We start from the raw sequence: 26,833 nt of genomic DNA, 5'->3' as shown, positions 1-26,833 counted from the left end.
ATTGAAAGAGTTGTGCATTAGGGGAACTGCTGCAAACCATGAATGTGAAAGCAGTGCTGTTTTTATGGGACATTTCTAAGTGAAATTTGTAATCCAAAAATGTCTTGTTGGTTAAGAGTGGGTCTTTCATTGCCAGAATATGTGGATACAGAAGAACCTTTAGATTCCATTGTTATAAACGCTTAATTAAAAAAATCCTTAACTGCACTGTGACCTATTTAGAGTTCAAGTGGCTTCTTACAGAAGGAAATGTGTTATAAAGAAACCAGTCACCTTTTAAGAGGATTTCAGCGTGAATGTATGCATTATTTGTAATGTACAGTTAACAGCTGTTGTTTTCTTTTAAAAAAAAATTTTTGTTAAGCTGAGGTTAGAAAATGGCTCAACCAAAAAATGTCAGATGTGTAAATGAAACTATACACTGCATGTGTGGGCAAACACGTGAACTGAAACACAGTTGTGACTCACCACACGCTTTCGCTGCAGAGATGCAGAGTTCCTCTGCTACATACTCTCCAGGTGGAAACGTGAGGACACTTTCTGAATAACTTGCCCCGCCCTCTCCTCCCTCCTTCTCGCAGTACTGGTAGACGCTCAGACAGGTGGCCTTACTGTCTTGCTTCGGTCCAGTGGCCAAGTCTAGATTTGGCGGGAGGCCGTTCTGATTTTCCGTGGTGGGCGGGTCCATGTTTGTCAGCAGAATACAAGCCATGTGCCGCTTAAAAAAAGACATGCACCTGTCAGGTGAAAAAGAAGAGATATAATGAGAAAGGAACGACTTAGAGTGAAAGGAGGCACTGCTGCAGAGAGGGATTTTTTTTTTTTTTTTTTTGGGGGGGGGGGTGATTCAACCTTTGCTTTGCAGCAATTGCTAATAAATACTACTTTACAACTGACCATTCAGTACATGTTGCATTGGATAGAAGCTAAGGATTTGAGGGTTTTTTTTGGAGGGGGGGGGTTCTGCATATTAAAATTGTTTTGTTTTTGCATTTCATCAGTAACAGTTACAAGCAGTGAAAACTAGAACTTTGCAGTGTCATTGTCTGTAATAATATCCTGACCTCTGTTAACTTGACAACACTGAGCACTTCCGGCACCTGTACTGTATATAGATAAGAACTTTAGTTGCAAGTGAGCTTCTGAGTTAGTGGCGACACGGTTGCACAAAGATTTTTAGAGAGGAGAGATGCAAAAATGTGCAATAAAAACACTATATGAATGAAGCGGCTTATGTAATACAACAACCTGAACGATCTTAATAAAAACAACACTGTCTCACTGTGCTTTATTTGAAAATATATCCATATACCAGTGATATCTGTAGTCAGCATTGTGTGGTGTAGCTCAGCTAAAACGCCCTTTGCTTGCAGAGTTCTTGATTTAAGAAGAGCTCTTCTTTCTGTGCACAAACTAGAAACCTAGAGTTAAATGTGAATAGAGCTGCACTTTACTTGTTGTGTACTACACTACATGGAAGCCACAGGTATTTGGAATGACTCACTCAGAAGACTCTGATTTGTGTATATTTGTAATACCAGAACATTAGATAGACTGCAGACCAATTCAGTGCTAGGTAGTTTCAGCTGCTCCCTTATTTCCCAAAGGGCTGGATCTGTATGTTTAGTTTGGGACAGACCTTTAAGCCGGAAGCCATTTCCCAAACAGCCCTCCAATTTACTACATCCGGGTTGTACTGAGGATGCAGATATAAGCTTGTGACCCCCCTGAGCCCGGGCTCAGGGGGGTCACAATAATAAACCATTACGCCATGAAAGCACTCCACTGATGAATTCAGTAGAAAGACTTATTCTTGTTTTATAGCAACATGTGTGTGTCTGTTTAGCATTTTCCTCTGGAGAGCCTTGTTCCTCTGGAACATTAGAATACACATTTAGAACTACTCTGATCAGTTCGCATTTTCAATGTGTGCTGGGGTAAACAGCATCAGATGAAGCTCATAAGTGAAGAATGACCTCTATTGAAGTGCACAGTGGTAAGTGTAGCTTCTTGACTTAAACGTTCAACCTCTCTCCTCAGAAATTACAGTCATCCCAACAAAAGAATAAAAACTCTACGCCCTCAACTTAATGCCAGCAGCAACAAAACAGTGTCAAACAAAGGTGTTATTACTGACTTATAAAAACAAAGAGGAAGTGCAACAATATTAAAACAAACAACACATAAAAAACTGCACAAGTGCTGCGGAGAGATAACAAAAATGGATTTCATGAAAATTAATTAAATGTCTTTCCCAACGTCGTGGGAAAGACACACTGATGAGGGGAAACGCCGTCACGTAACTTAAATAAGTCGGTCCTATTAAATCAGCTGAGTCAGTGGTAACTTTTAAATGACTTCTGAAAACATTTTTATAGTTGAGCTTTCCCTTTTGGCAAAGCTTATTATCATTTCTTTTAACTTTTTTATCCAAACTATGATCCATTGTTTAGCTGTGTGTTTGAAAAATAGTGCAATACAAATAAAACTATGATAATATTTCTGGACAACCGTCAGTAGGTAGGCATTATCACTGACTGAGATAAGCCTTCCTGTTTCAGATAGGCGCTGACCCCTGTCTGGCCATGGATATCTGCCTGGTTACAGAGGTCTTTAGAGCTGCTTCCAATACATTGAGTACAAGTACTAAGTGCTCATTTGCTGCACAAACCTCAGCAGACAAGAGAATTGCGTGTTTTCACAATACTTGAGTAGCCATGCTTTCAAAATGTTTTTGAAATTGTTGTTTAACGTTTAAATCTTTGGTGACCTAAATTCAGTTAATGGGTACTTCCTATTTTATTACTGGGTCAAAGTATCGTGCCAGCAGGGGTGTAAGCGGCTCTGGATTAAACCGATTACTCCAATTAATGATACAGATTCAATTTATCAAACAACTGAACAACCGTTGTTTACTAGCGGTACTCGTATTCTGGCCACTGCCCTTCAGCACATGCTTCACCATAGCAGGGGCTTGATGTAAGTCTTACTTTAAACGACAGTAATAGCCGGTAATAGTTTAAGCAGAATAAAACAATAATAAAGTCAAGCTAATCAAAACAATGGGAGCTGTAGGTATAAAGTTGATGACAAAAGAGAGACTTGCACATTTTGTTTTTACAGTTCCAGGCAGAGCAGCTCACTAAATGCTGCAGTAATAATATTCTTCCAATTGTTTCAGGTCTCTATTGATGTTATTATATAATTGTTCGATAGCTGGGGACTATTCCACATGTTGTACAAGAAGAGAGAGAAAAACAGCCCTGTTTACACACCCAAAACGTTTATCATGCAGCAGACACGCACACAGAGAGTTTTACCAGTTCCTTGCTGCGTCTTATCAGGGCCTTGGTATAAGTTGAGGTCAGAGCTATCAGCTCTCACACATTTGACTTTTTATGACTTTTTGGTTTCACTTCTGGTTACAACGCCAGCTCTTCACTCAGCCTGGACTGCTGGACTTCATTTAAAGTCAGGATTAAAGGTGCTTTTTGTACAATTAAAATAACCATCAGCAGTCGATCTTAAAATAAGCTGAATGTCTGTTGTACATTGTACAAGGTTATGGTTCTGAGTTTCAGACTGTTGGCTGCAGTGCCAGCTGACCACAGAAAAAGTTGTGTGTGACTAAAGTCTATCTGGGCTGGAAGCCTGCCAGAGGCTACCGTGCAAATTTCCAGTGGACATTCCTATCTGCAGATCCTTCTGTACAGACTGTTGTCCTGTCTGAGCAACTTTTCTGCAAACTAAAATATTCTTTCCACTGTGAACTGTGGATATCCACCCAGTTGCTCTCCAGGGGTGGTCCTCGTGATCTGAGCTGCTCTTTAAGTTTTGCTTTTACTGCAGCCTCCTCTTACGCTGCAATCCTTCTTTCAGTTTCATCTAATTGTAAATGTCTTTAAGTAGTTTATTCTCTTGTCTAAACCACTTATCTCATCCTTCCTTGGTCTTCTAACCTAAAGCTAACCTTTACTGTAACACCTAAGCCTAACCCTTTCTCCATTCTATCATTGTTCTTGTTCTGGCAACTTATTTTATTGAAACTTTTAACTAATGCTTATATATATTTCTATATTTTATTAAACAAAACAGACTGTTTAATAGTTTGGGATTTTTTTTTTGTTTTTGGTCCCAACTTCTCCAGGTTCACTCAAACACATCTCAGAATAGATTGTTTCATTCTACTGGACAGAGCCAGTAAAATCCAGCTTTAAAATGAATTCCTCCTTTATCTAAACTGTTTTATTTGTCTGCATTGCTCTTTAACAACTTCAAAACTCTAATTTTTGTGTATTTTCTTTACATAGATGTTACATAGATCTCGACTTAGTAGAAGCTGATAAAAGTTGAAGAATTAGTACTACAGTGGTGGGGGGGGGGGGGGGGGTAATCTATACAAGGACTGGCAGAGAAATTACAGAATTAGCATGTGCTGTTTTGGAAGTGGATTAGTAGTTACTGTATAACAGCTATAGCATAAGTAGACTAGATATAATTACACTGCTTTAAATACTATACACAAATTGGAAATAGACTTACAAAAAAGGCGTGCAGGCACAAAATTACTCCACGCAGAATCAACACTATTAAATAACAATCTTAATAAAAATAGTATCAAAACTTACTGACAAAATACTGGAAGCTACAGGAAAACATGTTCTGGCTAAACAGCTGCAGAATGAAATATATTGTAATATTTTTTAATAAGTGACTAGTGACATTATCACAGCAAATACATCAAAGTTAAATTTTAAGTGAGAAAGAAAACCCTACAAAACTGAAAAGCAGATTGATGGCTGAAACATTAAGAAAAAGCTGCAATTGTGCCAGTTCACTTGAGGAAAACAACAGCAGGAAAGGATACGACTTCCAGCAGTAACTTAACACAGTTCTGACACCATAAAAGCAATTAGTTATGTGCAGACAGGACCACAGAAGCAGGCTACAGCAATGGAGACCTCAGCTGACCCTGTTAAGTCAACACAACTCAGAATGACGGGCGGTTTATAGACACAGAACATAAAACTTTAGTGGTTACCATTCACAGCTTTATAACAGAGTAATTCCCATTCATTAAGAATTTTGACCATGACTTGAATGCACTGAAAGTTAAAACTAAACCACTTCCTGCCAAAAAAAAAAAAAAAATCACACAAAGGAGGCTCAGCTACACATTAAATTCAGCAAGAAACCACACTATGAGATGGTAGTCTTTGCAGTCTTGGTGAGATTGGAGTAGTGACACTTGAACCTGCACTCCACATTTCAGAGCATCTTCAAAGCACAGCTGCAGGCCAGGACAGTGGAGCTGTTGAACTTTGCCTGACCAATGTATCATTTTCTAACAGAAAGTTCTTGTCTTTGTTCTGTCTACTGTGGCTCAAAATGTTGCCCATCCCTGCTCTAGGTCCTGCCAAGGCTTTCCACAATGGCTTAGAAATGTAATATAGCTTAGAAAGGCTCCAGCTTCACTGCAATCCTAAATTGAATAAGCAAAAGAAAACAGATGGATGAGAAAAAGCTGTTAGCTGGATTGGCTTAGACTATCGTTTACTGCAACGCTTGAGAGACTCCTAGTATTCAGTATAACAACTTCCTTGCTAACTTTATTCATGAGGCTTCACACAGGTCCAAAACATTATCAGCTAGCACCACACCCCAATTCAACTGAAATACAAAAAAAACCCTCATAATAAAATACACAGCAAAAGGATAAAACAGAAGAAAATAAAATCACAGTGGCCAGCTGGACTTCTCTCAATCGCCATCTTTCACTAGTTCTAGAAGAGGTTGTAAAAATGCCAATTTTATTCAGGAGCTTTGCAGACAGATACAAAAAACTGATGACTTTGATGAAAGGAAAACATCTAATGATTTCACAAACACCAACTAACCGGCACAACTATCTAGTTAAGCAAAAGTCCCTACTTACCATTACCGATGCTATCTATAGAAACTAATCTGGCTTCACAATTAGACGGTTGCATCCTTGCTTGATGCACTGTTGGTGCTGTATGACACTCTGGAGTCACTATTGATGTCAAGCTATACAGAGGCTTGTCTGACCTGTGTAACAATCTTGACTATTTGGTCCTAGATGTGTATTAAATTTTTTATTTCCAAGTCCTCAATCAGCTCTTTACATGTTTACTTATCAAGCTTCTTATCGTATTATAATTACATTTCTACTCACTGACCCCATCTTTTGTGTTATCTTGACTGTCTGGACTATTTAATTTTGTCATATTATATTTATGTTGCCGAGCTATTCCACTTTATCTAAGGTACTTTTTAATCGGTTGTGTTTAGTGTTTGGGCTCCTGCAGCACAGTGAAGATAAAGAAACTATATCGTTATGTTCTGACAAGTCAACACACGCTGCTCTGTTAAAATAACCTGCGCTGCTGTTATCTCTCAAAAGATCACATGTAAAAATCCCCCTTTTGTCTTTTGACAAAATATCACAATATTTTAATGATTTTTCCCCCACAGAAGAAAGGAAAACTAATTAAAAGAAAACAACATCAGAATAGAGACCAACAGACTGCAACTGGAAAGGATTGGTTTCACTATAGGATTTAATATTAGTAATTGAGCAAACAGAGCCATAACAGGGTTGTGGCTAAAGTTCATAAAAACACATTCAACCCATTTACCATATACTGACACAACACTGTGTTTGTTTTAGCATGTTGACACTTCCCCAAAAACATGCACAAAACATAGAAATTGCACATACTCTGTGGAAAGGATATAAATACCGGTAAACACTTTTTTTTCTACTGAAGTAGAGCAGTGCATGTTTACCTACATTACTTCTGTTGCTATGTATGTAGAAATACTCCAGCTCAGTGAAGAGGAGGAATGAAAACCCACACTCAAGGCTATATAAAACATTACTGCCCTTTCTTATACAATTAACATCTTAAAAAAAAAAAACACTATTCCCATTACATTACGAAGAAAACACCCAGAACACACAACAGCAAAAGCAAACCAAGAGAAATAAGGAGTTGTTTCACAACTTCAACAACTGCAACACCATTTACTTATATGTTTGCAACAGTTTCTGAGTTACACACAAATGGTGATCAAGAGAGCAGACAAGACTGAAACACCTCCCTTGTCGGCTTCTCCTTCTGTTGAAAAGCTAATATTGCGCATGCAGTAACACAACAAATTGTAAACTCGATTATTATTATTTACCCATCTTTTAGTAAAACTGTGAGAAGCTTCAAAGCTTCAAAAGAGCAAAAAAACCTAGTGTCACCACATATAATAACTGTATGCGGCAAAGCCTCTCGCATGGAGCTGAAATTATACTGTCAACATTTCCAGGGTGTATCCTCCATCTTGCCTGATGACAGCGGGAAAGCCTCAAGTCTCACCGTGACCCTGAGCTTGATGAGCCAAAGAAAAAAGATAGATGGAAGGTTGGCTGCTGGAATCACATATTCATCATTAGCAGCTGAGTCACTGTAATCAGCACAGCACGATATTTGATAACTTGGGTTATGAGGCTTCAAAAGGGTCCAGAACGTCAAGAGTTATCACCCCACCCCAATTCTCTTCATTATAAGGAGAAAAAAACCCTAAAAAAAACAGAAAATAAGAAAAACAGCAGAAAAAAAATCTGATTTCAGCAAGAGATTAGTCGACCTGCTGAATAGGAATAGTTGCCACACATACTGGAAGAGTTTTGCTCATGTCCATGATATTTTACCAGCTGCAGATGAGCGCTGTGACTCACTGAGTAAAAAAATGCTTCTTTGCTACAGGGGTATGTGCGAAATGCAGCTGCACAGCACCGCAAATATGAAGCCAAAACAAATGACTCTGGTGGGCAAGAGGCATCTCACAACTGGTGAAGGTTACGTAAATACTATTACCAGTACTGATGCTGTCTTACAGAATTTAGACATGATCCAATATCATCCAGCTTTTTCCGGTTCCAATACCTTGACTGTGGTTATCTGCTGATACTCAGTATCAATAGGAGATCGGTGAAATTAGGAATATGTATTCCTCACTCACAGACAAGGAGCTGACAGTAAACAGGTGAAGAGAAATAATCGTGCCTGGCATAATAAAGGCTCACCAATAAGAGTTACACAAAAACCAACGTCCGTCCGTGTTCTTAAATAAGATTACTGACCAAACATGACGAGGATGAGAAGGGCTCACTTTATCAGGTCACTTTGACCAATGTTAAAAACTTTTGCGAGCATACAAGCAGAAGCGTGAAATACGTCCAAAATACGGTCCCTCAGCTATTCGCTTCTTCTGTGCTATGTTAGCTCTGCTGCTAGCTGTGGCAGGAATGCAGAGAGGTGGACTGAATGGACCAAGGATCTGCTCTTTTTCACCATTAGCTGATCAAATTATTAGCTGGGGACATACCCGAGACAAACTGTTCTGGCATTAAGAGGAGAAGGGTGGACTGTATTGTTAGTGCATGATGTGTAATTTGGAATCAGTGCAAACTACACAACAGGAACACCATCTCTAAACTGTTTAAGGAAAATGCACTTTAAAAACAGTCAGTGACTTTAGAGTAGATGATCATACATGTTAGAAGTCTACACTAATGTTATACATTAAAAGGGATTTTCAATCTCACAATAAGGATTCTATATAATTAATTTAACACTGGTGTCAGATCAGTACTCGATATTTCCAGAAAGCCAAAAGTCATGGTATTAATATTAAATAGAAACTGGAAAAAGTCAAGATTGGCATTTCCCTACGTGATTAATATATAACTATATTTTATCAGAAAGTACCAGCTCTTTTACACAAGATTCTTGGATCAAGTAGTAACCACATAAAACAACAACATCTAGTGACAATGACCACCTTCAGCACATTCTTTATGATGCTTTAGGTATTGATATACATTATAGGTATAACCATGTATACGTTTAGTTCTTTACACTAGCTATTTCATATGAAAAGTACATAAGTAGCAAAATGGTGTTTACCGCAGATCTGTTGCCAAGTAACATCATAAGCAACAGAAAAATGAAGGCGACACCCATAGTTTCCTATGTTGAAATGCATACATTTAGAAGATTAAAAAGCATGTTTACAGGCTGGTACAAACTGATTTGAGTTCCCTTCTTTCACAACAACTCAAAAGAGGGTAAAGAGGTAGGCTTTAATAACTCATCCACCTTGATGCTGTGGTGTGCCTCACATTTTCTAACTGGAGTCAATGAACTGGACCTCTTCACTGTATCTATGTTACTCTATGCCCTTTGGATCATTTTAATGGATCATTTGACAAATATAAGGGCTCACTGAGTTATGCAGCCAAGCCAATAAGCTTGTGCTGTTTTGTTAGACTGCTATTACTCTGCTACTAAACAGTAATAAGCTGACGTGTACGCCAAATATGACTTCCTACACCAAATGTTAGCATAAAGACTTCAACTCTGAAAGTCGAAAACAAGTGGGTGACATCGCAGTGACTACATCCATCTTTTATAGCATCTATGGTTAACTAATTCAGCAGATACAGAGAAAGAGACAGAGGTAAGCTGGAACTTTACCCAATGTGACTTTTTGGCTAAAAATACACCAGTGCTGTTTCCTGCGAATGGTCAGTGATGGTCAATCAACCAAAATATAAAGAATGCAGTGGTAAGCAAGAGATAAGAGGCAGATAAGAGGTGACGAGCAAATCATCGAGTACATTATTTAAAAACAACAACACACAGCAAGTTGCTAACTGTGAAGCATTCTGGCACAGACTTTCAGTCACAAGTGAAGAAGGCTGTTGAGCTGTCTGAAAATAATAAAATTCAGGGTCAGAATTAATTGAGCAATTTCACATTTGCATTGCACACTAAACCCTACAACAACGGGGTGTTTTTCTTCCTTGGACCTTGCTCTAATCTAGCCACAAGTCTCTCTGTGTTGTGATGGTTCCTAAAAGGGTCATAAACATTATTTAAAGAAAGTTGTGATATGAAACAACATGAAGCTCTTATCGTGCTGTTCCATTTTAAACCACTCAACTAATTTTTCTCCACTGCAACAGCTGACAGTGCGGTTCTTTGTACATGACCTGGATAAAACTTGCACACACTGATGCAAGAATAATGTACTTTCCCCATAACATGCCTGTGTCACTGATGTTGTCCTTCCAGTAAATAAAACAATTTATTTGTCTTTGAAAACTGTGCCAGCTCTGCCTACATACACAACTGAAACATTACCAAGGCTATTAGTGGTTATTTTACAACTAAAATAAGACAGCAGTGGTAAACTGTATATATGTCAGATCTAAACCTAACATACTTATACTACTTCAGTATATCCTTGTTGTGATAAATGTTGACCTTAACCCGTCTTTACTCTATCACCAGCACTTTCCTTCAAATGGCATACAGTCAGAATAAGAATTCTTTTTAGTATTATTGATGATAGATGATTCAAACATTTCAAAAATTATAAAGCTTGAACTGGAAACTGACTGCTCTCAAGAGTACAGGCTTGCAAAATTAATCATCACTACTATAAAGAATCCATTCAAATCATAAATCTAGCAAGCTTTGTAATGTAAAAGGTTTGTAATGAACCCTACCCCCATGAAGACTCAAAGTTGGGGTTTTTGTCAAAGGTTCTTGAGAGCGCTGTTGATTAAAGGGATGAGGGAATCCCCTTTTATTACATCTTACCAAAACGGTCTAATACTGTGCAACCGACCTTATCGCTGGAGTTTATTCATACTTGAGCTCATTTTCCAACGACATAAAGAAGATCATTCTCCTGTTCAACTGGTCTGTATCCTTTTCAATTGGAGCAACAAATATTTCCAGTTATTAAAGTATTCCCGCTTACTGATAAAAATCAGAGTTACAAAAGCTGTTACAAATGCCTTTTCAGGGAGGACACGAATTTAGATTAAGATAATGGTTGATTTATTTTTTGTACCTTGCATTTATATGTGTTGAATGCTGCGAGCTCTTGCAAGCATTAAATAAAGCAACCTGTTCTTAGTGGTTTTCATTCAAAGGTTTCCCAGGAGCCTCTCCTTGGTGATCTACAAGCAGTATATGATTACTGTCTAAAAACCTTCAGCAAATAAAATCTGTTACAATATGGAAGGAGCTGCCAGACATTTTCACTAAAGTACTGATTTAAAAGAAGCAGGGGAGACTTTGGAAGAAGGCAGTAAGCAGCTGGACAAATCTCCATTGTTTGAGTCTTTAGACTAGTTAGACATGCTATTCACACCAATTTAAACTGAGTTCTGTACTGGGGTGCCAGGAATATGTCATGCAATACAATTAAGCCGTTTCCAACATGACAATGAGTTCAATCTACAGGCCTCTATAATAATTAGCCTTATCAAAGACAGTCTGTAATGAGGAACTGTACGACACACTAATGTAAGGCTTAAATCAGTTTAGAGACTGTGTTCCTGTTGTGTAGTTTGCACTCAAGATAACCGTATCTTGAGCTATGTATTTATTTACATAAATAAATACATTTTACAGCTTATGTATTTAAGCTATAACTCCAGTAACAGGGAGGTTAGTGGAGTTAACTAAGAATAAACTAAAATACAAAACTAAATGAGCAAGACTAAGAAATAAAGACAAGAATTATGAGAAAAATGGGAAGTAACAACATCACAACACACTTGATGAGACATGCATTTGTGTCCTGGTGAGACTTGGGATTACTATTCTATATGATCATCAATCAAGTGCCATTAAAAATTGCATTATTCTTAAGTTCTAAAATACATGCTCCTAATGAATAGTCTCTATATCCTAATAATGGCAATAAATAAATAAATAAAACTAAGAAAGAAAGTAATAAAAACGAAACTAAAACTACACGCTTGTAGACCATAAAGACGAAACTGAAATATGCTAAATCCTCATTGGGTGCTAACTGAAAAAAAGCAAATTCCTAAGATAAAGCTCAGAGGTAAGAAGGAAAAACAAGTAAGAGTATAGAAAACTAATAATTCTAGGATGCAGCTCCCCAGTGAATTAGTTCCTGAACACCCAAAGTTTAACAAAATAGAGAAATCATACTATACATGTTTGTATGCTCCCTATCTCCTCCTATACGAGTGAACCAGTCTTGATGGTAAATGGCCTGCATTTGTATAGCGCTTTTCTAGTCCATAGGACCCCTAGGGGTTTTACACTACATTCAGTCATTCACCCATAGGCGATAGCAAGCTACATTGTAGCCACAGCTGCCCTGGGGCGCACTGACAGAGGCGAGGCTGCCGGACACAGGCGCCACCGGGCCCTCTGACCACCACCAGTAGGCAAACATGGGGTTAGTATCTTGCCCAAGGATATTTGGCATGCAGCCAGGATGCAGCCTGGCATCGAACCACCGACCTTCTGATTAGTGGCTGACCTGCTCTGCTACCTGAGCTACAACCACCCCTATGAGACATTGTGAGTGCCAACGCGTATATGGCATATACAAACATTTTATACAATTCCACAATCGAATATGTTTGTACAGTTCAGTTTAATAGACAATTTGACTGTACACCGAATGGAATGTCATAGCATAGAAAGGCATGACATAGTATAGAAGCAATGTCATATTGAAGGAACATTATAGTAAGGTGTAGAATGTCGTAGTATAGAATGGAATGTCATAGTAAAGATTGGAATGTCATTCTATACTATGAAATTCCTTGCGAATTTCATAGTATAGAATGAAATGTCATATTAAACAGAACATTGTAGTAAGGTGTGGAATGTCATAGTAAAGATTGGAATGTCGTGGTATAGAATGGAATGCCGGATTAGAATGCCATGTCCCAGTATATAATGTATTATAGCATCATACTTTAATGATGTACGTAGGTATATAATCTGGTAATAAAGGGTTAAACTAGTTATAAATAAATGTAAACTGTTGACATCGCTGAGTTGACATCGCTTTATTCACGTCAACAAACATGCAAAGCTCTGCAGAGGGGGTCTTCATGAAGGTCAGCTTTTTCCTGAAGGTCTGTAAAAGTGCTGCCTCTTCAGGTTTTTAAAACTCGAATTACTGGCTGATAACGGACTGCTGATGGCAGATGGGCACAGCAGTACATATAGGCTGTAATAAAATCCTGATCCAAATCAATGATCATTAGAGTCTTTTTCTTTACACTGGCATGTTTGATAAACTGAGAGTGGACTGCAGTGAAAATCTAACTAAATGGATTTTCTTAGTAAGTTTCTTGTGTGCAGCCGTTTCTATATTTACCACGTAAACACAAGTACGGCAGGCACATGCTCAGCAAAAACTTTCTGTAAAAAAGCAAAGTTTAGCAAGTCTGACTGCCACACACCAACTGATGAAGCCCGGCTCGACTAGCTAAGTTACTGCGCTAACCATAAGCACGATTAAATTCATAGCAACAATGACTCCTCTCAGCATCACCCGCACGCACGCTCGCACTTACTCTCCTTCCTTTACGTTACGGCTGCTTCAGCTTCCCTTCCGTCCGCTCGGGTCTGCGGGTCGGCGTGTAGTCCAGTGCTGGGTCAACTTCGCGCTACAGCTAAACTACGACGGCTCCTGAATGTTCACCATAGCTGTCAATAAAAGTACCCGCTGCTTCGTTATTTTCTCCCTCAAACGCCATCCTGTTGGTCTTTACATATTTCCCTGCGACTGCTTCATTTTACTCTCCACACTAACTACACTGTAGGTCAGCTCTCCGTATTTTCTTTTTTTTAACCCGACATGTTTGCTTTAAGGTCAAATAGAGCACGGACTGAAACCTCCACCGTAGAAACCTCCTGTTATGTGCGGACACACTGATACACAGCGACAGATTATGGAGGTTTGAGGGCGGAGCAGAATGCCCCTTTTTTTCTGTTTAAGCTCGCTTCTGGCTCTCTGCCCTCGCCCTAGCTCCTTCCGCGTTTGACGTAGAAAAAATAAAAATAAAAACGATGTCGATATATCAGCCATCAGCAACAGTGTTTACTTTTGACCCCTTCACAGGTCTACTTCGCTTCAGTTCATATGAAAATACTGTGGGCTACTTTTCCTTGAACACATTTTTATAGCTTTGACCTTTTTTAAGGTCATGAGCCTAAAAATCCCTCCCAGCCACGACATTAAAATGTTTTCACTCATTTAAGCATTATAGATCGATGGTGTTCAGTAAAATAAACGGAATTCTCCGTGATGAGCGCCACTCTGGTCATGTATGGAGGACCAAAGCGTCAAAATAATAATTTTAAAAAAAAATCAGAAAATGTATAAATGCCCTTGCTGGATGAGCCTAATATCCAGTTAAATCAAACAACTATAGAAAATATGTATCTGTATATTTTTAATTAATTAAAAATAATTATTTTTTATTTATTTCTTATATTAATGTTATTTATTTTAACTGTCATAAACAGGATGTGACAAGTGATAATAATAACAACTGCACTGCATTAAAACATTCACCGGTCTTTAATCCGGTCTTTAAATGATGACTTATGAACCCTGCTTCTGAGTCCAAACTACTCTTCGTTTATTAAGGCTGTTGTGTTTTTAACATGTTTTAAAGCTTTGTATCTTCTTCTATTTAATCTGAACAAGCCCCTAAAAACAGTCGGTGATCACTGTCGGCCTCTCTCGGTTTTCATTACCACTGTTTTTTTTTAAAGCTCAGTTTTTAAAACCTTACGATGTAACTACAGCCCAGCCCATGCAGCAGTATATTAATGACTGTGTTGCCACCACATAGCCCTACAAACGCCACTGCTGTTTAGTTTTCTGTCTTCATTTATGTCGGAAGTGATAGCAGAGCTGTACATTTAAAATTTTCAGAAATCCCTCAAAAAGAACATGGTATATTATTTAATCTTAAAAATTTGGGGGGAGTCCTCCTGCGTACCATTAGAGGGAACCCATGTGGTACACATACCACAGTTTGAGAACCACTGCTTTATTAGATTTATTGGCACTGCAAATTTTGCTAAATTTTATTCAGTATACTGGGGGCAGTGATATAAGAGAGAGACTTCAGCTACAAAAGCTCACATAGTCACATTATTTTTTTAACTAAATGACACATTGTTTTCTAATCCATGTCTAATTCACCTTTTTTTTCCCTGTCACTTGTGCTGCTGCAACAAGTTCATTTCCCCAGTGTGAGATTAAATAAAGTCCATGTCTATGTCTAAATCAACATGGTTACATAAATAAAAGTGCAAGGAAATATTTCTCTACACCACAAAGTTGACTGAAATAACCACAGGATGAGTGGTGACCTAAAAACCACAGGTGACAGGAACTTTGGGAAGATTTGGTCAAACAGAAAGCAATAACCTTGTTGCGTCTCACTTTTTGGCCCATTTGCAACAGGGAAACATATGTATACGTAAAATTCAAATTCTACCTGATTGAACAAAATGTTCTGTGATGAATGGTTGATATTACAAAGACATTCTGTTACCAAAAAAAGAGAGATGTCTCTCCAAGATTCTGTTTTGGATTAAATCCTTTCTTTTTCTCATCTCCTTTGGAACACTTTAAAAGTTTCAAAATATTATCCTCTGGCACAAATTGGAGCAGTGTAGCAACCATTCAGATATATTAGCTCTTTAGACCTGACCCTGCCACTGATGATCCTCACATGCTTTTTCTTTGAGTTAATACAATAAATACACATTTTGTGTGCAGCCCCAAATCCACGCCTTGAGGTGGTTCGCATAGATCAGCAACTTCAATCTATTTCCATCATCAAATCAAATCAAATCAAATCACTTTTATTGTCACATCACATGTGCAGGCACACTGGCACAGCACATGCGAGTGAAATTCTTGTGTGCGAGCCCCACAAGCAACAGAGATGTGCAAACACAACAACACAAACGAGCAAAATACAAGAATATGACCACTGGAATGCAAAACTCTGTCCACACATTATTAAAAGAAGTCAAATGCATTTCACAGCTGACCACACAATTTATCTATATTTTTCAAGATATATAGAGATACATTTTGTGCTAAAATATAGAAGAATGTGTTCAAAATAAACTTGCAAAACAAACAAGACAATCTTCATATTTGGTCTTCAAGCTTGTGCATTATACAAACAGATGATGATGATAGAACATGTTTATGTATTATGACTGTAAAAGCTCTTCATTTATATAAGTGAAGTTTTCTGCCTTAAAGGGTTTCTATTGTGTTAATTCTCAAGTTAATCTCTGCTCAAAGTTTATCTTACACTGTTTGAAACAAGGTGTTTTAGCACCTTTTACTTTAAGGCCACCCTCCCTTTAAGACAGATTTTCTTCTAATTGCCTAACCCGGGCAAAAAGAAGGTTTGAATACACACAAAAAAATTTAATATCTGACTTTACATAAATTAATTACATGTTAATTTTCCATGTAATTTCGTAACATAAGTACAATTTAAAATGTAAAATTTAATGGAATTTGATTGAATGAAATTGATTAAAACTTGATTAGAATGCATTCAGTTTATACCAACCATATTTCTCTTTATGATTGATTATTGAAATACATAAACCCTTGATAGTGTGAATTTCAGTTGCAGTTTACTCTAAATCATTGCTTCATGTTTTTCAAAGGCAAAGAATAGTTCTTTGACGTGCAGAAGGTGGGAGGTTCTTCCGTGCACAAGGCCAGAGCTCTACGTTTGAGGTGACCAAACTGAGAAAATATTACAGAAAATAAAAAAGCATGATAAGTCTGCTGCACATTACAATTTGAGTCCACTTGTTCAGTTTGCTCCAAGGCTGCAAGTGGTGGGACAGTGAATACCAGTGAATACCAACACAACCCATTAAAACTGTTTTGTTTTTTTAAGTAAACCAAATGTGTTTAATTTCAAGGTCCCGACCATGTAAAGCTTTTACTTATAGGTATGTACACTGAGAAGTCAAGGAGGACATGAACCAAGTGTGTTTGTGTTTTGCTTTGAGCATCATTGCAGAACAACAAATTCTTCATATATATACACACACACATATGTGTGTATATATATATATAGACATGCACACACGCACACACACATATACATATATATATATATATATATATATATATATATATAATAATCTATACTAATAAAGGTGAAACAGCATGAAGGGGGTTAATTACGTCATGCCCTCTAACGTGGATACGCACACACACACACACACACACTATCGATATATATATATATATATATATATAAATAAAAGGCTGAACTAAAAGCACTGAAGGGGTTAATTACGTCATGCCCTCTAACGTGGATACGCACGCAGGCACCCACACACACACAGCTGCCACGAGCCTCCTCAGCAAAGAGCCACTGCAAGTCAGGATGCCTGTTTCTTTACCGAAATAAATCCTTCCACATCTGCAGAGCGTTAATTAAACTTCAGGAACGCCAGAACCCGTAAGGAGATCAGGTGAATAGAGAGGCCAGTGTTTCCTCAAAGTTATTTGGGGTTCTCATCCAAGCAAAGCATCCTTCCTCACCCAGGAACCGTTACCACGGCATGAGGCTGCAGTACAAGGTGGGGCTGGATCGCTAGATATTGATTTGACTAATTATGACATGTTTGAATTTGCCAGTAAATCATGTTATTTAGGGCTAATGTTATGGTATCTCCAACAATGCCAAAACTTTTACAGTGTTTAAATGTCACACATGCAGTATACTCACTCCTACACAGGGCCCAAAACCTATTTGAAAAATGAAAATGAAAACATGGTTGTTATCCACATTTTGGAGCCTTTTAATAAACATGAAAAATTAGGGTAATCTATGCAGCTCACACTTGCATCCATATGATAACAGAACTATGCTCTTACTATAGACAGACCATCATGCCAGGCTGTTCTGAGACTCTGCAGTTTAGTTTGCCCAACCACGGGGACTCCATCCTCAGCAAAATGAATGATCTTAGAGAAGAACATCGCTTTTGTGACATCACGCTCATCTTGGGCAGGCCACAGGACTCTACTGTCCATCCTCTCCAGTTCCAAGGTCACAGAGTGGTGCTTGCAGCATCCTCAGACTTCCTGCGTGATCAGTTCCTTCTTCACAAAGGCCGATCAGAGCTGAGTGTGGCTGTTGTTTCCAACGTGAAGGTTGCCAAGACACTACTCCTGTCCTGCTACACAGGGTTCCTAGAGGTGCAAGATCTAGTGTTTCTGTAATCACAGAGCTGAATATGGCCATATATCAAAAGTCTTTTGAGCTGAGGTGTTTGTTTTACTGTATAATCACTCATTTCTGTACTATAATGAAAGGTTCTAGATATAGTTTTATAATAGATCCATATTTAAAGTGAACAAGAGGAATATTATTTTAAAGGGGAACCTATTGTACAAATTTTTCAATTCATATTTTTATTCTTACATTCTATTATAGTAGCTCTGCATGACTCACGGTCTCAGAAGCTCATAAAGAAGTATAATAAGTCCTCTTTTTCTTATGGTTGGTGCTGTTTCTTTAATATTCATTGTTGCTTCATCCATTGCTGGTATGCAGGTCCCTCAGAGAGAACTCGTGAGCTACTTGACTGCAGCCAGTGTACTCCAGATGAGCCAGGTGGTGGAGAAGTGTGTCCAGGCTATTTCACAGTACCTCAGTCCCACCACGCCTTTCTTGAATCTGACTAGACTCTCAGAGGAGAAGGAAACCCAGCAGCTCAGCAGCAGGTGGCTTGGTTCCAGCTTTGATAATCCGAAGGAAAGGGATGCAGCCCTGCCCAACGCTATCATCCACAAAACAAATAGCAAGGAAGTTGGAACAGTCGTGGTAAACCCCAGGTTGACAGCCGGCCAAGAAGCCAAGGTGGATACTATAGGACTGAGAGAACTCAGAGAAGCCAAAATTGACTTATCTCAAGATGCAGAATGTTGTCTTGACATGCTGAAGTTGGGCAAAGAAGGAGATGCTCTGCCATGTTACACAAGCAACCCATTATCTCATGTTCCTCACACTGCAGGTAATCCACATCCTTCTGCAGTTTTACATGACCTAATGTCTTCCACAGCCACCATGATCAGTTCTGCAGCTGACACAGAACTGGTAAATAGTTCCAAAAACCAACACAAACAAGATGTTAAAGATTCACCAGAAGAGGAAAAGAAGTACATGCCAAAGGCAAATCAACTGCAACAAAGTGGAAAGCTAAGGAACTCTAGTCTTTTTTGCCACCCTAAAACACCTCTGTCCAAGATTCATTTTGCTGCAGATAACTCGGATACAGTAGTGTTCCAAAAGCCATACCTATGCAGAAAGTGTGACAAAGTCTTTCAGCACTTTGAGAGCTATGTGGGCCACCTGAAGGAACACAGACAGTATTTCTGTTTGGTCTGTGGAAAAGTCTTTTCTCAGAAGAATAATCTGACTCACATTGGTATCCACACTGGTTTTAAGCCTTTCAGATGCCCTCTGTGCCACATGACATTTACCCAGAAGGCCATGCTGCAACACCACTTCAATCTCCATACATGGGAGGAAGCCCCTTGAGCATACATTGTTGTGCTTGCAGCACCAAATGCCAGGCCTCTGGTGCCACCTAAGGGAGAGTTATGGCAACAGTTAGCTGCAAAATGTGAGTTTGCCATTAAAATAGAAGATTTAGCATAGTTATTTAATTATTGCTTACGACCTGGAGGTCCAAAAATTAAATGAAGAAATACATACATCACAATAGAAAATGTTGTTAAATGCACAAAAATACAATTGAAACAAATTGCACGGTTGCACAAATTATAGTTACTTATATTTTTCATTGTTATTGTTTTTTTGTTTTGTTTTTAATCTCTGTCCATTATTATTATCTTCCCTCCTCATTTACAACCCCAATTCCAAAAAAGTTAGAATGCTGTGGAAAATGCAACCAAAAGCAGAATGCAATTATTTAAAAAACAAAACAGGTTTTTTGTTTGTAGAAACACAAAGAAGGCCCAGGACTGTCAAGTAGCTAGAAGCCAATTAGACAACAATGGTGCAGCATCTCTCTCTTAAAAGTTAATCAACTAGTTTCCTCAGTTCCCAAATGTTTATGGGCTGTTTTTAAAAAAGACGAGGGGGCTCTACACAGCAGTAAATATGACCCTCTCCCTAACTGTTTTGAGATGAATTCACTGCCATCAAATTCAAAATGTCCTCGGGCATTTTCTCGGTTTAAACATTATGATATGATATGTTTTCTGCATTCTATGGTGAATACAATGTGGGTTTCTGGAAAATGCAAATCATTGCATTCTGCCTTTTATTGCAACAAAATTATTCAACTGCAACAAACTGAAGTGCAAACTTGGAGCAAATAAAAGTCTTTACTGTTCTGAAAAACATGAGTAGAGTGAGCTCACAGAAAAGCAACTGCTTCACCATTTGACCCTCTAGAAATTGTGTACAGCTCACTGAGCATGACTCGGCAAGTGGGTTTCCATGCTCTCTCACTCCATCCCTTCCCTACACATGTCTGCTTTTATCCCTCAGCTATCCTTTTGGCCCAGAAATGTCATTGTCACTCATCTTACTGAATGGAACACTAGCCAGTGGGCGCCTCAGATGCCACTGGCACTGTGTGCAGACAAACAGTGAATGCATGGCTTTGGTGTAGGTATTCAGTTTAGAAATCCATGCAAATGTGCGTTTGTGTGTGACCAAGGAAGACAGAGAATGTACATAAATATAGCTGAAGATAAAATTAAGCAAGCATTGATCTACCTATTTGCACTTGCATAAAGCAGCTTAGTCCGAAAAAACATCAACATAAAGAAGTAATCTTGTGAGTTATAGTTCAAAAACAGAAAGCGAACATAAGGAAAACATCTTAAAGTGTAATAACATGAATCATCATGTGATTGTTTCACTGAGAAGGGATTGAAATTCTCTTCAACAGCAATCAGTGCTGCTTCCATGAACTAGGTCAGAATTTATACAGGCATGTGTGTTTGCACACACCACTGCACACATAAATAAAATCCATGTATGTAAGGTTTTGGAGCACATCCATTATGGATGAGATGCTAAGAGAGAAACAGCAGGGAGGATGAAGACAACGAGGAAGATGGATGAGTAGTGGCAGAGATATTGATGGAGAGTAATTATATTAAGGAAAAGTAGCTTCTTTGGTCTTATAATTAAAACAGGATCCATATGTGGCTCAAGAGTTGGGAGTTTGCCTTGTAATCGGAAGGTTGCCGGTTCGAGCCCCATCCTTGGGCAAGACACTTCACTCGTTGCCTACTGGTGCTGGTCAGAGGGCCTGGTGGCACCAGTGTCCAGCAGCCTCGCCTCTGTCAGTGCGCCCCAGGGTGGCTGTGGCTACAATGTAGCTTGTCATCACCAGTGTGGGAATGGGTGGATGACTGGTTGTGTAAAGCGCTTTGGGGTCCTTAGGACTAGTAAAGCACTATACAAATATACAGTGGGGCAAAAAAGTATTTAGTCAGCCACCGATTGTGCAAGTTCCCCCACCTAAAATGATGACAGAGGTCAGTAATTTGCACCAGAGGTACACTTCAACTGTGAGAGACAGAATGTGAAAAAAAAAATCCATGAATCCACATGGTAGGATTTGTAAAGAATTTATTCGTAAATTAGGGTGGAAAATAAGTATTTGGTCAATAACAAAAATACAACTCAATACTTTGTAACCTAACCTTTGTTGGCAATAACAGAGGTCAAACGTTTACTATAGGTCTTTACCAGGTTTGCACACACAGTAGCTGGTATTTTGGCCCATTCCTCCATGCAGATCTTCTCGAGAGCAGTGATGTTTTGGGGCTGTCGCCGAGCAACACGGACTTTCAACTCCCGCCACAGATTTTCTATGGGGTTGAGGTCTGGAGACTGGCTAGGCCACTCCAGGACTTTCAAATGCTTCTTACGGAGCCACTCCTTTGTTGCCCGGGCGGTGTGTTTTGGATCATTGTCATGTTGGAAGACCCAGCCTCGTTTCATCTTCAAAGTTCTCACTGATGGAAGGAGGTTTTGGCTCAAAATCTCACGATACATGGCCCCATTCATTCTGTCCTTAACACGGATCAGTCGTCCTGTCCCCTTGGCAGAAAAACAGCCCCATAGCATGATGTTTCCACCCCCATGCTTCACAGTAGGTATGGTGTTCTTGGGATGCAACTCAGTATTCTTCTTCCTCCGAACACGACGAGTTGAGTTTATACCAAAAAGTTCTACTTTGGTTTCATCTGACCACATGACATTCTCCCAATCCTCTGCTGTATCATCCATGTGCTCTCTGGCAAACTTCAGACGGGCCTGGACATGCACTGGCTTCAGCAGCGGAACACGTCTGGCACTGCGGGATTTGATTCCCTGCCGTTGTAGTGTGTTACTGATGGTGACCTTTGTTACTTTGGTCCCAGCTCTCTGCAGGTCATTCACCAGGTCCCCCCGTGTGGTTCTGGGATCTTTGCTCACCGTTCTCATGATCATTTTGATCCCACGGGATGAGATCTTGCGTGGAGCCCCAGATCGAGGGAGATTATCAGTGGTCTTGTATGTCTTCCATTTTCTGATGATTGCTCCCACAGTTGATTTTTTCACACCAAGCTGCTTGCCTATTGTAGATTCACTCTTCCCAGTCTGGTGCAGGTCTACAATACTTTTCCTGGTGTCCTTCGAAAGCTCTTTGGTCTTGGCCATGGCGGAGTTTGGAGTCTGACTGTTTGAGGCTGTGGACAGGTGTCTTTTATACAGATGATGAGTTCAAACAGGTGCCATTCATACAGGTAACGAGTGGGGGACAGAAAAGCGTCTTACAGAAGACGTTACAGGTCTGTGAGAGCCAGAGATTTTCCTTGTTTGAGGTGACCAAATACTTATTTTCCACCCTAATTTACGAATAAATTCTTTACAAATCCTACCATGTGAATTCATGGATTTTTCTTTCACATTCTGTCTCTCACAGTTGAAGTGTACCTCTGGTGCAAATTACTGACCTCTGTCATCATTTTAAGTGGGGGAACTTGCACAATCGGTGGCTGACTAAATACTTTTTTGCCCCACTGTAGGCCATTTACATATCCAAGACTGACTTGGGAAAAAATGGTTTTTATATTCCTGTGCCCACATTATGACCAGATGTCAAGTTAAGCTACAAGGAAAGAGCAATAAAAAGCATCGAGGAAGCGTCTAGCACTTTAGAATGGCAATGGGAATGTTTACCATGTTAACTGTTTTTGCAGTTACTTACATACTTGGAAAATCTGTTGCAGGTTACAGAAAAATATGATTTCTGGATATAATTCATCATCTGGGGATGATTTGGATATTTGTACCACGATGAATTAGATGCAGATTCAATAGATGTCAAAAAAATTCACAACAAACTCAAAGGATCATGATCATGCCAGAGGGTCATGAAAACTGGATTTGGATTCCATATCCTGGAGACAATAAATGTTTGCTTGTGTATTTGATTATGGACCATTCCTAGAGTTAATAGGGTTGATTTTTGCATAGGTAAATATTATGAAACAAAACCAAGTGTTGGTTATTAACATGTAAAACACTAAAAGAGATGTGTGTATAGAGTATAGAGTGTATAGAACTCTAGATGGCATTACCTTGGCCTCCAGTAACGCCACTGTTGCCAAAGTGCTTGCTCATAGGGGGTCATATGATTGTTGGGTTTTTCTCTGTATCTATGAAGCGCCTTGAGGCGACTTATGTTGTGATTTGGCGCTATATAAATAAAATTGAATTGAATTGAATTGAATAGAGTTTATATTATACATATGTAGTATGTTGTTGGAGTAATTGGCAGGACAGTAGCCAAGAAAGCAGAGAAAGAGCAAGGGGGAATGACATGCAGAAAATAGTTGAACCCAGTGGCCTTTCAGCATGTGGGTCACCTGCCTAGTCAAGTAAGCTACTGTGTAGCAGCACCCTGTGAATGGTGTACTTTGCACTAAAATACACCTTTAACAAAACTTTACCCTTTTTCTAAAGCTTCATATGAGTTTGAACATACTTATATGAAGCTTTGTTTTCACGTAGTACTGAATAAGGTGGCATTGTGCTGTGACAGAACTGGGGAGAAAGAGCCGAGAGGAAGAGATAGAATGTTCACCGTATTCTGAGGTAGGATTATGGCTTAAGTGCATTTGATAACAGCTGTATCAAAACTGACCTCACTGTGAACACAGTTTCATTACGGAGGAGCTGTTTTGTGTGTGTCAACAGAAAACTGGGAGAAATAAGTAAATATTGCTTTCATCAGACTTGGACTCGCCTCTGTGCTGCTCGTGTGTGCATGTGATATCGCATTCGTTATTTTACTGCAGAGACCAAGGAAATGTGTGCTGCTGGTTTTAATCATATTTGTCTGATAGACTCTAGTTTGTTCATGTAAACTATGTGTCTTTCTCACACATAAAAGTCTGCCATGCTTTGACTGACAGCTTTTCAGTTGTATTCGCTTCCCTTAAGTATTATTATTAAAGAACACTGCATACATTTTCATTTCTATGTCAGTGACACCAAACTTTATTTATACAATTGTGACTTCTGTGGCTTCAAATGACACAATTCAAATAAAATTGTAGCTATAAAAGCTTTGATGTGAAATTTTGTACTTCTAATTTCAGTTTTGGACCGAAATCTCAAAAATATTTTGTATTATAAGATACTTGTTCTTGCCTCCAGCAACACTGTGGGGAATTTTTGACCAAGATATGTCCTTTAACTCATCCATTACACAAATATTCAGGTAGCTTCCTTCATCTGCGCAATAACACGAAGATTATAACCATCCTGTTTGTGATGCTGGAAAACCGTCAATGCATTTGTTACCTCTGCTGGACTACTGTAAGTTATTATCAGGCTGTTTTGAAAGTTTTCTAAAAAGCTTCAGTTGATCCAAAATGCCACAGTGAGAGTACTAACACAGACTTGTGTGAGATAATATTTCTTCTTTATTAGATTATCTTTATTGGCTCCCTGTTAAATTCAGAATTGAATTAGAAAACCTTCTCATAAACAAAAGTCTTGAGTGAAATCCTAAACACGTCCTAGTAATATATTATCCCAACAGAGCTCTTCACTCTCAGACTACAGACTTACTTGTGGTTCCTAAAGTTTCTAAATGCAGAATGAGAAGCAGAGCCTTCAGCTATCAGGACCCTTTACTATGAAACCAGCTCCCAGCTCCCAGGACACAGACATCCTCTCTACTAATCTACTCTCTAGATTAGGTTTAAAACTTTCCTTTTTGATAAATTGTGTAGTTATGATTGCAACGGGTAACACAGATGCCATTATTACATATTATGAATGGTTGTCTTCTTTATTGTTGCTCTGTGGTTACCCCTACAAAAGTCTGATTTTGCCTGCAGTGGCCTCCTGTTGAAAGGGAGTTCTTCCTCCACACTGCCCCCAAGTGGTTGCTCACAGAGGTTTTTCTCTAATTCTGTAGGATCCTTACCTTACAGTATGATGAACTCTGAGAAGGCTGTTTCTGTGAACTCGTGCTATAAAAATAAGGTAAATTGGCAACAAGTCAATAACATGACCGAAGGGTGGCTGGTTCTTCTATTAGAAATAGCATGAGGAGTTGAGTCATTTGCGAAGGGCAAAAAGTAGATCCCCTCTCCTTTACATCGAAGGGCCACTTGAGATGGTTTAGGCATCTGACTACAATGCCCCCTGGGCACCTCCTGGGTGGGGTGTTGCAGACATGTCCCACTGTGTGGAAGCCCCATGGCAGACCCATGACATGCTGGAAAGATTACATCTCTCAACTGGCCTGGATGGATATAAAGCCATTTTTTATTTTACCTTTCACTTTCTGAAGCCTTTGTGGTCATACAAAGTCCTGCAAATCTCAAAATAAAAAAACAGCCGAATTTTATCTTCTTATAGTTGAAAGAACCCTAATTGAGACTTAAACTGTAGAATACATTCAAAACTATCATGTTACTATTATCCTGAAAACTGTGGCAGTTACTGTTTGTTTTATTATGGTTCAAATTGAATGTAAGGTGTTAAACATTATGTTGTTCCTTTATTGTGGTTTATATAAAAAATATTACTGTTCAAGGTAGATTTGAACAGGTCCAAAGAAGTCTTTGAGGAAACATCCTTAGCCTCAGTGCACCACTTATATTGTTAGACATCAAACATGTAACACGTGCTGGAAAGATTTTTGCTTCTCATAACAGCATGATTGTAATATTTACTGTAAAAGGTTTTAGCTTACAGAAATTCATGCATCAAGGGCTTTTGGGGCACAAGAAGAAAATTTGATTCTGTATGTAAGATAACATGTTTACAGCTCAAAACGTGTTTTGGAACAGATTTAGCCTTCCAGTATGAATCATAATGAGTAGGCTCACGTCTCCTGCAGTGAACAGCAGCTCACTGAGGGAAAAGCCTGAGTTATTACAAAAGTGTGATTCAGATATAAACAATGACAATGTGACAAGCGTGCAAATTTCGACTAAAAATCAAGGCTAAACTCATTAAAGACCAAGATTACAGTCATCATGACTTTAGTCACTAGTAACTTGTTTTACTGATCACTAAAGTCTGTAAATGCGCTCACACATGACCGCTATTTCGTAAACAGCAAAAATGTAGAATGAATGGATCATTAAATATATACATAATATATATAATAATATATAAATATATTCACCCAGACCTACAGGTATTATCCAAATGTCTAAGAGAAGCTTTTCAGCGTTGTTAAACACGGCTGTGGGCTTGAAAACATTTCATACAGTGGTAAAGGCAATTAAGTTTAAACATGTTTTTTTTTTCCGCTACTCCACAGCTTCGAACATGGTTGCAACAGCATGCGGGAACTGCTTTTGTTTTCGTGTGTGAACTTCCTCTTCG

General features: G+C 38.8%; 2 protein-coding genes and 1 long non-coding RNA gene across 4 annotated transcripts in view; 1 reads left to right on the top strand and 2 right to left on the bottom strand.

Annotated features, from left to right (window-relative positions):
- The window catches only part of LOC120714307 (tyrosine-protein kinase JAK2-like), a 36,446-nt gene extending 22,601 nt beyond the window's left edge, over positions 1–13,845 (bottom strand). The window contains exons 1-2 of the mRNA XM_040000456.1: positions 13,445–13,845; positions 469–737 (exon numbers count right to left, since the gene is read on the bottom strand). Of these exons, the coding sequence (XP_039856390.1) occupies positions 469–733 (265 nt within the window). The 5' untranslated portion in view covers positions 734–737; positions 13,445–13,845. The remainder of the gene's footprint in view (positions 1–468; positions 738–13,444) is intronic.
- LOC120714343 overlaps positions 1–26,833 on the bottom strand; it is an 873,031-nt gene that overhangs the window by 147,088 nt on the left and 699,110 nt on the right. The gene's annotated exons all lie outside the window — the stretch shown is intronic.
- LOC120714323 (zinc finger and BTB domain-containing protein 26-like) lies at positions 17,230–21,192 on the top strand. Of its 2 annotated transcripts, XM_040000483.1 has the most exons (3): positions 17,230–17,519; positions 17,823–18,141; positions 18,500–21,192. In XM_040000483.1, exons 2-3 carry the CDS (start codon positions 17,833–17,835, stop codon positions 19,484–19,486), a joined length of 1,296 nt encoding a protein of 431 aa, XP_039856417.1. In that variant the 5' UTR covers positions 17,230–17,519; positions 17,823–17,832; the 3' UTR covers positions 19,487–21,192. The 2 variants fall into 2 exon arrangements, with proteins under 2 accessions (XP_039856417.1, XP_039856416.1); XM_040000482.1 differs by having other exon boundaries at positions 17,230–18,141.

This window comes from Simochromis diagramma, unplaced genomic scaffold (genome assembly GCF_900408965.1).
Source record: "Simochromis diagramma unplaced genomic scaffold, fSimDia1.1 OVJJ01000596.1, whole genome shotgun sequence".
Classification (NCBI taxonomy): Eukaryota; Metazoa; Chordata; class Actinopteri; order Cichliformes; family Cichlidae; genus Simochromis; species Simochromis diagramma.
Note: the sequence above shows the minus strand (reverse complement) of the source record. Positions and strands in the feature narration are given on the sequence as shown.